At 53.2% G+C, this 12,355-nt stretch overlaps 1 protein-coding gene across 1 annotated transcript in view; it reads left to right on the top strand.

The window, feature by feature from the left end:
- VSTM2B (V-set and transmembrane domain containing 2B) overlaps window positions 1–10,081 on the top strand; it is a 28,687-nt gene extending 18,606 nt beyond the window's left edge. Inside the window, exon 6 of the mRNA XM_004765257.2 lies at window positions 9,396–10,081. Coding sequence (XP_004765314.1) covers window positions 9,396–9,484 — 89 coding nt within the window. The 3' untranslated portion in view covers window positions 9,485–10,081. The remainder of the gene's footprint in view (window positions 1–9,395) is intronic.
- The last annotated feature ends 2,274 nt before the right edge of the window (window positions 10,082–12,355 follow it).

The following is a 12,355-nucleotide window of genomic DNA, read 5'->3' as shown; positions in this document are numbered from 1 at the left end:
GGTGACCAACTGAATTACAGTCTACCCTATAGTAGACATTTGACCTAGCCTATCACCTTGGTTAGAACTGGCGCCCAAAAGGCTCCCAAAGGGTGGGGCCCATACTCCTTGGTAGCTAGGGAGACAGTATGCAACCCCCCACTGATCGGATGTCCCCACCTGGACTGACCCACCCTTGTATCTGGGCTTTGTTACCTGGAGCTGGTTTCCGGGACTTGTTTATTTATTAATTTATTTTAATTTATTTTTTATTTATTTTCAGCATAACAGTATTCATTGTTTTTGTACCACACCCAATGCTCCATGCAATCCATGCCCTCTCTAATACCCACCACCTGGTACCCCAACCTCCCACCCCCCACCACTTAAAACCCCTCAGATTGGTTTTCAGAGTCCATAGTCTCTCATGGTTCACCTCCCCTTCCAATTTCCCCCAACTCCCTTCTCTTCTCTAACTCCCCATGTCCACCATGCTATTTGTTAGGCTCCACAAATAAGTGAAACCATGATAATTGACTCTCTCTGCTTGACTTACTTCACTCAGCATAATCTCCTCTGGGGCTTGTTTTTAAGTAAGTCCCCTGGGGGAAGGGGAGCAGCGACCTTTAAACAACGTTATTGTTTAACTTTGATGGAGGCCTCTGGCTAAATAGGTCCTTACACAGGGACCAGGCAAGGGTGGGCCAGGACAGTTCAGCAGGGGGTAGTATGCAACAGGAGAACTGTCTTGGAGGTCACCTTGTAAGGGCCTCTGGATTGGGCTGGGCTCGGCTGGGGAAGGGGAGTGGGCTGTGGGCAGCCAGAGGAGACAGAGCAGGGCCCTCTAGTAAAGGGGACAGCATGAGCGGCCTCCATGCAGCACCTCAGTCAGCTGGAGGTGGGGGTACCTGAAGCATTGTGGAAGCAGATGAGGCAGAGGGATCCCTGAGTGGGGTCAGGAAGAGCCTCCCTCAGGCTAAGGAGCCGAGATTCCACTCACAGCTACACCAGAGATTAACTCCTATACCTATACTGCCTACCCGCTGTGCAACTTTAACAAGCCCCTTAATCTCTCTGGGTCTCACCTGGGTGAGGAGAAAATGGCTTCTACCTCCTAAGGCCACTGAGAGGATAAAAGGAGAGAACCCAGAATCGTGTGCTGTTAGCACCCTGCAGCCTCAGAGCTCAGAGAATCCGGATGGAGAGTGGCGGATCCCCCATGAGGATGGGCCCCAGCACTGAGGGAGCCCCCCTCCCCCCGCCCGGGGTGCACCCTGACGGTCACCGTGGTCAGGGCTATCCCTGGCTCTGCCAACACTGGCCTCCTGACAACACGGAAAGACTAGTTTACCATTTTCATTAAGTGACACCATTAAGGGATCATTTGGAGCGAGATCTCATTTCAAAAGAAATAGGAAGCTGGAAGGGAGTTCACAACAAAGTTGTGGCCACATTAAGAAGCCATTATGGGGCACCTGGGTGGCTCAGTGGGTTAAGCCACTGCCTTCTGCTCAGGTCATGATCTCAGGGTCCTGGGATGGAGTACCACATCGGGCTCTCTGCTCAGTGGGGAGCCTGCTTCTCTCTTTCTCTCTCTCTCTCTCTCTGCCTGCCTCTCCGTCTACTTGTGATTTCTCTCTGTCAAGTAAATAAATAAAATCTTTAAAAAAAAAAAAAAAGCCATTATGAAGGTTAAAATACAGAAGAACATCTCCTCCGACGCCATCTCCCTAGGAAGCAGCTTGGGGCTGCGATCCAGCTGGGGCCTGGGGGGTGGGGAGCAACGCTCCTGCTCTTTGGTTCTGAGAGGTAGTCTAGGCAGGGGGTTGGTGTGTGGACAGCAGCCGGACGGTCTGGGTATAAGTCTGGACTCTGCCATTTATTTATCTGGCCCTTGGTAGGGCCAGATTTAAAAAATGAAAATTCAGGACACCCGGTTAATTGAATCACAAGAAACAAACAATAGCCTTTGAGTGCAAGTAGGTCCCATGCAGTATATGGGATATACATGAACTTAAAATTATTCATTGTTTACCTGAAATTCAAACTGAGCTGGTGTCCTGTATTTTCTCTGGCAACCCTAGGCCTTGGGTACGTCAGGGCTCTGGATCTCACCCCCCCCCCTCACCCTCCCCCATCCCCATGAAGGAGAGTGAAATAGCAACTCCCGCAGTTAGGACGATTGCATTTAATGTACCATCCTGTGACAGTGTCTGCCCTAACAGGGACTAGCCAGCTCTGCTGTCCTCTTTCTGAAGGTGCTTGCCTCTCTCTGCTTGGGCCTGGCTGGGTCTTCTTCAGGCCATCCACTCCCCAGTGCTGGACATTCGCTCCCACATCAGATCGCCATGCCTCCCTGGGGGCGGGGCTGCTTGCCCAGGCAGAGGAGAGGAGGAGGTCTGAGGCCAGTCCTCTGATGCCTGGGCTTCCACCAAGGCAGGACATATTGTAAGAAAGGCATTTATGGTAATGGGGAGAGAAGTGGTAGAGAGACAAAGGGCCCCATGAACAGTGCAGACACTTGCCCCAAGCCCTCTGTGCCGGGGCGCTCAGGGAGGGCTTCCTGGAGGAGGTAGCACTGGTTGCAGGCTTGAGGCACAGGTCAGAACTAGACAAAGGAAACAGAGGTGCCGCAGGGTGAGCCCAGAGTCCACTGCAGGTGCTCACAGAGAACGGTGGACTGGAGAGCAGGTCGGCTGGCAGGGGGACAGCAAAGGTGAGGTTGTTAGGGAGTGTCACAGAGAAGCCCAGCTGTAGCCCTGAGATGGTTGCTCTTTCTCCTAGAGCAGAGGGGCTCTGCACCTCGGAGAGAGCTCTCCAGGTGTGTCTGAAGAAGGGAGGTGAGCAACGGGTGGTGACGGAGACAGGAAGATGCTTTAGGGAGCGCGGGGGCCGTGCACAGAAGACACAGCAAGCAAGGGCTAAAACCAGTGTCCCACCCCTGCCTCTGCCCCCGTTCACCCCAGGGCTCCTCCCACTGGCTGGACACTGAGGCTGCCGGAGGACAGCTTGTCTTCCCACCCAGGCCCCGGGCAGGCCAGGCAGCAGGGCCGATCAACATGGGACCAAGGGACCCTCGTCCCATTTGCTCTCCCGCAGCTCTTCCTTCCACGCTCAGCTTTCCTTCCCAACATCTCCGTTTCCTTTAAAGCCCAACTGCACTGGTTGTGCCTAGTTTCTGCCCTAGTTACCGGCATGCATTAATTTTATGGCAGAAATCAATTCTGTCCAATTCTGTTGGTGCCCGGTTATTCCTTGCTGACTCCCTTTGAATAAATATCCATGAAGAGGCTTTAATTAAAACGCCAACAAGGGAAGCTGCCTCCTTACAAGGCTGGCCTCTTCTCACTCAGCTGCGGCGGGGTTGCGTGGCCTGCTCGGCGTGACGTCTGGGGAGGAGGCAGAGAACCGCGGCGGTGGCAGCGTGGGTGCTGGTGGCCATGTGCAAGTCAGGAGTATCAGAGCGGGGAGGGCCAGTGTCTGTCTTCACACGAGATACAAACTAAGGCAGGACCAAGGCCCGGCCTCCTGGATGCTGCCCCAGAGCTGGCTCGAGGGCTGCAAAGTCAGGGGCTGCTGAGGGCCAGGCTGGGTGGTGGAGGCGAGCGAGGCTGGCTGAGCGAAGGGAGCCCCAAGTGCTCGAGGGCCAGGGGGTAACTGGCATCCACCCTTGGTCCAGCTGGGGTTAGGGAAGGAGCAATGAGCAGCAGAGTCCTGCTGAGAAGAGCCCCCAGCTATGGGCCGTGTAGCTGGGAGGGGTACATGCCCAGGGTGTCTGGGACTCGGGTGTTGGCAGTAGACGCCCAAACCTCTGCTTTCATGTAAGAGCCTCCTCCCCGGTTTTGCATGCTGGATTATAATTTAGAATTTTTTAGAACTGTGTGCACCCAGCCAGATCCCTCTGCAGACCTTACTGATCCTCCAATGGCTTCTTCCCTTTTCCTTCTCCCTGCTGTTGCCCCTGGGCTCTGTGGGAGCTGGTGATTCCTGGCCAGGGAGGTGGGGCTGGAGAAGGGGGTGGGGTGGTGAAGAAGAGGGAGAGGCCAGCCTGCAGGAGCGCCGCGACCCTGCCTGCAGCTCTGGCCTGATGTTCTGGGTCAGGCGTCTCCACCTTGGCCAGGGTGACTCCTACATGTCCTTTCTGCTCCACTTCACAAGCGCCTAAAAACCCAGAGAGAAGCCCCCTGCACCCTGGCCCTGGGATGCTCTACGAGGGACCCTCTCCTTCAGCCGGGGCTTGGCCCCCTCTGCCTCGGGTCCAGGAGGGAGTGGGGCTGCTGATGGGAACAGGAGTGAGGCCAGGCCATCCCTGGCTGCTCCAGGCAGACAGCCCTCTGTCCCATGGCTACATGGAGGTCTGAGGCCAGCCCATAAAGACCAGCCACACGTAGGCTGCTGCCTCTTGGGGGCCAGCCCTCCCCCTCTCACTTGGAGGCAGAGCAAAAGGGGAAAGGCCGACACTGGACATCAGCGCTGAAAGGCCTCATCCAGGTCACTCACTTGGCTTCCTACTTTTCTAGCCAAGAAGCCTGTATTTAAAAGAGGTGTTATGACAGCACGAAGTGCAGAACAGACTCATGTGCCTTGCTCTGGGTGACGTAGAGGAGGGGACTGTCCTCACGACCCTCCTCACGGCCCTTACGTTAGGCTACCCTTGTTCTCTGGTGGTCTGGCTTGTCTGTGGAGACCAGACTAGTTCTCTGGCCACCTGTACTCAGCGTGGAATATTCTAGGGCAGTTCTGGGAAGGGAAGGACCCAGCATTGTGCTGTCAGCCCTCAGAGTGAACCTGAGCCTAGGCCCTGAGGGCCAGAACCAACCAGTTATCTGTTTAGGTAGGTAGAGCCAGGCCTCAATTGTATCTGAGTTTTATTTATTCTTTGCATACCAGGACCACATTTTGGTTTTTAATCTATAGTGAAAACAAAAACAAAATGGCCTTGGAGCAGCCTTGGACTCGGAGGCTGACTCAGGCCAGCCCTTCCATGACAGCAGCCAGGCCACCCGCAGGCCTGCAGCTGTCTCCTGTCCACGGCTGCGTGGCAGGTGCTACAGACCACATCGGGGCAGAAGTTACCCCCAAGGACAGGGAACCCGGGAAGGGCAGGCAGGATCCATGGAGGGGCGACGGTGGCTTCCCTGGCTAGCCATACCCCCTCGGCCAGCCGGGGAGCAGCTCACCATGCTTCTGATGTCCACAGAGAGGGGGCTTTCCCATCAGGGCTCCCATGCCTGTGGGCATCTGGGATGTAGTGGGGGTGTCCTGCTGTTTCCCCTGCAGGCCCTCCCCCACCAGGAACCTGACTCATGGGCTCAGTCTCCAGACATTGTGGACAGGGCAGGGGTCCCAGGAGATGACCCAAGAAAAACCTCCTCCTGCACCTCTGTCACGAGGCCTCAGATGGCCTCAGAGAGCCCGTGCTGTTTTCTGACGGGGCGTTTGGCATTCTGCCATTGTTGGGTCCATGAAAAAGTGGGACTTTCCCGCCAGAAGCCGCTTGGCTGGTGCTTCTGCTGTGCCCATGGGGGCTCAGGGCCCCCACTGGCTTCTTCAGGAGCCTCTTAAATGGCTCCAGGAGGCGTCTTATCCCGCTCACCCTCTCAAGGATAAAAGTTAATATTCACAGAGCAAAAGCAGCTTTGATTTCTTTAAGAATGATTAGCAAAATGGTGCTACTTGTTAAATTAAAGAATGAATCAGCCACTATCCCATCAGAGGGCTTCCCTCACCTCTGATTTTCCAGCCTGATTGGAAGCAGCCTGATTTTCCAGCTTAATCATGACAAACAAACTTCTGCGTGTTCCAGTGCTATTCCTGTAGTCTTGGGGAAGAGAGGAAATAGATACAGAGATGGGCCGTATCCCATTGCGCAGCAGCCTCAGGCCCCCTGGAACAGAGCCGCCGCTCGCGGCATAATGAAAGAGGCCGGTACTGGAGATCCTACCCCAGCTGAGGCACATGCCCGGCCCTGCCCGGGGAAAGTGGGCCCCGACACAGTGAGCTGTCCTGGTTCACTCCAGGAAAGTGAAGACAGGGCTGGGGGCAGCAGCTGTTGAGGGGGGCCCAGCAGCCTCGTGCTCACCGTCCTTGTCCCTCCCAGGAGCTGGCACCTGGGGAGGGCGACACTGGACTGCCAGCATCCTGAATTGCCCCCTCTGGTGTAAAGAGCCCTCTTCCTCCAGGGCCAACCTGGAAGTCAGTCTTGCCCCGTCGGCCCTGATCCATTCGGGAAGCCAGGTGTGTGTTTGTATATCCAGTGAGGATTGGCAAGACATTCCAAAACTTTCAAACAAAACGTTCCAAAACATTCCAAACAAAAACTCGGTCTTTCTGCCACCAAAGATCCAGGGACGTCCGTCTGTCTTGTAAGAAAGGGCTGGGGAGATCATTTGCCCAACTTCTTATCTCTTGGGAAATTTTTCTCTTGAGCGAACGACAACCTCCTACATTCTGTTTTTCTCCAACGCTTTTCAGAAAAGTGATTATGTTACCCTTTTCGATAAGATTTATTTGCAAAGCAACTGACTGTGTTTGAGGCACTGATGTTTACATGATTGTGTGACAGGGCACTCGAAAATTCGGAGGCTTTGGCGTAATGTGAGAACCATTCATTAGCTCGTGATCTGCCGTTCTCATCTGGGCTCACTCATGCTTCTCTGCACAGCTGAACTTTCAGCTGAGGACTGATTGGACTAGACAGGCTGAGCAGGGACATCTCATGGCTTTTGTCCTGCTGCAGGCTGGTCCAGGCTTGGTCACAGGCTACAAGAGGCACAGAGGAAGGGCAAGCCTTGGCTTGCCTCATACTTGATAATGTTCATTGGCCAAAGCAAGTCATGTGACCTAGCCCGGGGTGTCGGGGACACCACCATAGGGTGCAGCTGTGGGGATCGCAGAGATGAGGGAAGGAGAGTGTGGTCATTCCTGCAGTCAGCCACTGTGACCTTGCTTGATCTGACCCCAACCTTGTGCATCATGCCAAGTGCCTGTTAACTGTATGGAGCCATGAGTATGCACATCTCCACTTTATGGAGTGTGGCACAAGACCCGGAGAGGTACAGGGTCACACAGCAAGTCACACACACACCCAGGGCACACAGCAGGCTGGCTCGGAAGCCTCTCTCCCAGGTGCCAGCCCACTGCCCGACACCACCACCCTGGGCCCCCTCTCTGGTGACACTAGGCCAGAGAGTGGATGACATGTCACCCAGGAGCCAAAGCCTGGCTGTCCCCCCCACAGACATCCATCAGCAGAGACACCAGAGACCTTGGCGTCTGCCAGCCCCAGGCACTGGCCTCCGGGACCCACCAGCCCCTGCTGCTTCCACTCTGGCCCAGCAATGAATGGCAGGCTGATTGTTTTAATCCAGGGTCTTTGGGAAGTCTCGTGCAATTCTAAAACTTGGCGATGGGAGGAGGTGATAGTGTGACACTGGGAAGGGCCAGTCCGCAGTATTTGGAGGAAAATTAAAATTTCTCCTCGCATCTCCTATGCACAGAGTTCCGCAGGTGACGTTTACCTTGTCCGGCTCACGAGCCCAATTGCCCTTTCTCCTGCCCCTGCATCCCTCAAGGGTCTCTGTTCTGCTGTGCACATCCCTCTGCTTTCCCATGTCTCACGTGGCTGTTTGGTCCCACCTGACTCTGCCTGAGTGTCAGGGTTTGCAGGAGCACAAAGATCTGAGCCAGGAGATCTGGAGGCCAATGGGCCCAGTCTGGGCCTGTGAGACCTGGGTACCCAAGAGGCAGCGCTCTGCCCGCTGCGTCCCCCGTTTCCGTGCACCTGAGTCCAGGCGCCTGGCCATCCATCAACACATCCGTCTCCACACCCACCCTCATCCTTTCCAGTGATGTGTGACAGTGAAAAGCAGCAAAGGAGGACCTAACCGAGTCTTTGGAGTGACCAGCATACCCTGGTCCTCCTCACTGATGGATGGCAAGATGCCCAGGACCGCTCCGACCAGGCTGCAAGAATGGCCAGTAGCAACACCTGTGTGGAAAATCAGTGTCTGAAGAGGAAGGTCCGCACACTTGGACTTGTCCTGTCCTTATGCTTCTCCATGGGGTCTCAGACTGTGCTTGGAAACGATTCACTGTGGGTGAGAGGCACTCCACAGACGGCCCCCACCCCCCTTCCATTCAGATGTTCGAACATAGCCAGTTTCCCAAAATGGGCGGATGGAATCCCGGAGTCTGCAGCAGGAGTGGCCCCTGGACCATTGACCCATCCTCCTCCTTCTACCAAGGGAGATGGGCCCAGAACACAGTGATTTCCAGAGCAAGAAGGATTTGTGATTGGGGGAAACACCTTGAATAGAAGATTACTGGCTCTTTCAACTGGAGAGAGGGGCAGGTCATAGGTTCGGTCCCAGCCTGGTCAGGAAAACCAGAAACCTGGCCTGCTTGGCGCAGGGAAGGGCCGCCTCTCTCCGTCCAGGTGCAGAGCTGCAGCCCAGCTGGTTAGCTGGAGTGAAGGGAAGAGAGAGGCCTCCAGGGGGTGCCAGTGAGCAGGCTGGGGCTAGAAACCGTCTACATTCAGGAAGCCAGACCCTAAGCAGGTCTTAGGGGCAGTGCTTTCCCCAGGGTTTGGGCAGCACTTCTACACTGGCTTCTCTCAGGACCCCTGGGGCGTCCAACCTTCCAACGAAAGCCTAGGGTTCACAGGTAGGCCTGTCCCAGCTTACACCAGAGACCTCCAGTAGACACAGACCCTGATGACAGATGGGCAGGAAGCCAGAGCAGGCTGTCCAGGAGAGGCAGAATGAAGACACATGTCATCATTCCTGTGGTGGGCCAGGGGCCCGAGTTCATGGCAGCACCGGAGAAGCAGATGGAAGTGACCTCCCACTAGAACTGTTGCAGGCGTCACTCTTCCAGGAACCCAGCTCCCTCACCTCCACCAACCAGTGATTTCTGAGCTCCCCACTTTGACCCCAAGGGCTCCACTGACGGTACAAGGGAAGAGGACTCGGAAACATCAGCATGCCTAAGATAGCATTTGTAATGCTAAACTGTGCGATTCAGGCAGGGGTTGGAGGGGTTGGAGCCATGTGAAGTCGTGGAGTCTCCCTAGAGAAGAGGGGAAGCTGGGGCTTTCCTGCAGAGGGTACTTTGCAGTATACGTTGAGGGGAGTGGTGGTGGGGAGAGTATACTGTCTTTTTATTTAGCTAAAATAACAACATGGACTTGAGAACTGCAATCTAACTCACCCAGCTTCAGGCCAGGGTACCTTTTGTCTGAACACAGTAGCGTCTAAAACGGGTGGTCTGAAAACAACAAACGGCAAAATGCCTCCTTGTTGTAGGGAACCGCTACCAAGCATCAGCTACGTGCCCAGCTTCTCTCCGGTCTGCTCATGGCCACTAGGTTCTCGTGCATCAGGCGTTCACTGTGCCCATTTTCTCATCCCCTGCAGGCACTGGCCCTAGCTCGGCCACAGACCCACTCCTGTCCCTGCTCCTGCTAGGTCTGCATAAGTTCCTTCGCCTGCTGGTGGGGCACTGACAGACATGGTCATCCTGCTCACCTCAGCTGCCCCACATGACCTGCCTGGACCCGGTGTGAGGCCCGCAGCCCCAGACGGACACAGAGAGACTGAGAGAAGCATGACAGAGTCCACGTGGAAAATGAATAAATCATATTTTGGGGGAGGTTACTCAAACGTAGAACACCTAAAATAATGCATCTAGTTTCCAAATAAGATGGAATTTGGGCCATGCGGTATGCATGGGATCCGTGATTTCTCTACTTCAATGTATTTTTCTTTTCTAAACTTTTCCTCCAAGTCTTCATTTTGCACGAACTGTTGAGCAGTTATCTTTAGGATACTATGTAAAAATGTTGGGTCAAAGCCTTTCTGACAAAGCAAAATATTTTTAGTAGATTATTGTGTTTAGGAATTTTTTATTTACTTCTTTTCTTTGGGGGCTTTCCTTTTTTTATTGAAGTAAATTATTTCTTTTGAGACATTTTGATTAAAAAGATACATCTTATCATAATTAAAATTCACTGTCAATAATATTTATTTTTAAATAAAGATTGGAAACAAGGTCAGATACTTGTTTATAAACTGTATTGTATATTGCTGATAACAGTTGAATAAAAAACAACTTTGAAATAACCTTTCTGCAGGCATGTATAAATGTTAAGCCCAGGAGCCTAAAACAGCCCGAATGCCATGACCTCTTGTTCTTTGAAGCCAGCTGCACACTTGGCAGGATGCAGCCCAGCATGGACGACAGCCCAGGGAACCTGGCCAAGGCTGCACAGAGCAGACAGAGTGTTTCCCAGCCTCCACGAGGCACAGGGGACCTCACAGAGCCAGGATCAAGAGCAGCCCCCAGCCTGGGTTCAGAAGGAAAGAAGGTTGCTGGGAAGAGTGTAATTTAAATCAAGAACCAATTTTCCCCTTTTGGTTTAAAGTAATTATGCAATGTATTTGTCCACTTGGATAAGACTATTTCACATTGGATTCACTGCTAGCTTGAGAAGGAAATTCCGGGAGAAGATGGGGAAGCTCATACTCTTTCTATATGCATAGAGGGATAGCTTTGAGCCTCTGAAATACAGGTGTCTGGGTAGGTGTCACATATCTTAAAGGAATAGACATGACGTGGGGGCTGTTATTCATTCCACGATAAGATACCATTAAATAACTAGAACCCATTGGGTTTGCTAGTCTAGCAAGTTTTTTGTTTTGTTTTTAAAGATTTTGTTTATTTATTTGACAGAGATCACAAGTAGGCAGAGAGGCATGCAGAGAGAGAGGGGGAAGCAGGCTCCCCGCTGAGCAGGGATTCCCAATGCGGGGCTCCATCCTAGGACACTGGGATCATGACCCCAGTGGAAGGCAGAGGCCCTAATCCACTGAGCCACCCAGGCACCCTAATCTAGCAAGTTTTTAAACAAGTGTGTTTGTGCTTGATGTTGGTCATCTTCCTGCATTCTGTGGCAGGTGGGGCAGCTCTGTGACGGAGTGGTAAATAAAGGGGGATACATGACTTTCAGTCCCAGGCATTTGACTGCTAGTGCAAGACCCTTCAAAGCCTCTGGTAAGCCCTGCAGTTTTGAAGACTAAATAAATACTCAGCCTGCCCAGGTCCTGAGTTTCTATGGTGCACGCAGCCCCCTCTATGGTGCACGCAGCCCCCTCTGCTGGTCAGTACTGGAAATGCAGCACCATGGCGAATCAGCCTGTGAGGCTTCAAGCCACTGAGTTTGGAGTTATTAGTGCAGCACAGTCCAGCCTATCTCCACTGATTCAGCAAGTCACTGCCGTATTCACTTGAGGGGTGAAAGGAAAAGAAGGTGCATTTGGATGACTCCACGCGTGCAGAGACCCCCGGTGTGGAACTGATACCCTGAAATGCCAATGGGGGAGACCACCTGTAGTTGTTGTTTCTGGCGGATACATGGAGTTTGTTCACATTTCATTTCTATTGATCAGCACCAATCAAGCTTTAAATTTAATCATTTGCCTGGTGGACAATGATTCTGTCCAGAGGATCATCTCTTTTATAGTTAACTCAATAGTGCAGTGGGCTAATGTCATGTTAAATACAGGTCCTCTGTGCTTGAAAAGAAAACGGCACCTCCTAGGCTGACTCCAGGTTGAACGGAAACGATGTGTCAGTGGTGGGCTAACATTGTGCCAGATCACTCCAGGGACCCGGAACTGGGGAGCCATATCCTATCCCTAAAACCAGACCTTCTACACATGCGCAGTCAGCCAGGTTTCTGCCGGCATGATGGGCCTGGGAAAGAACAGGCTGATGTGCTTTGGGGAACTCCTCTCCTGGGCTGCCCTCTTTCTGCACAGATGGGCAGCACCTCACACTCACAGGTACAAGCCCTGTGTCTTCTCCTTGGGATGAGGGATTTCTAGGAAGGAAGACATGGGTGAGGCTGGGCTTAACTCCCCAACAGAGGCCAGTGGAAGTCGGACCAAGATCAAGGTGGAACTGGGGTCCAAGAGAGCCAAAAACAAAACCTTCTGACCATGGACCCCCCTGCACCACGTCCCTGCTGGTTAGTGCCCTGGACTCAAAGGAAGAAGAAGTGAAGGGTGCACATGTGCACCAGAACCTTCACACATGCTCCCTGAGGTCCCTCCCTGAGGTCCCTCATGTAACACCCCAAGATGCTGACAAAAAATGGACAGTCTGCATTGAGTTTTCTGGCATATACACAAACCAGGAGGATCAAGCACCCACCCAAAATGGAAACAATGGGACTGGACTCACCACCTAAACCACCTTTCCCTTTGGATTTTGGCCCGAATCCACAGCAGACAGGGCCTCAGGTATGAGGACAAAGATGAATATTTTGATTTGAGAAGAAGGCTCTGCAGGTGATTCAGGAACTCTGGCCCCAGGC

This window comes from Mustela putorius, unplaced genomic scaffold (genome assembly GCF_011764305.1).
Source record: "Mustela putorius furo isolate JIRA1106 unplaced genomic scaffold, ASM1176430v1.1 tig00000174_pilon_pilon_pilon, whole genome shotgun sequence".
Lineage (NCBI taxonomy): Eukaryota > Metazoa > Chordata > Mammalia > Carnivora > Mustelidae > Mustela > Mustela putorius.
This window is presented reverse-complemented; position numbering and strand designations above follow the sequence as displayed.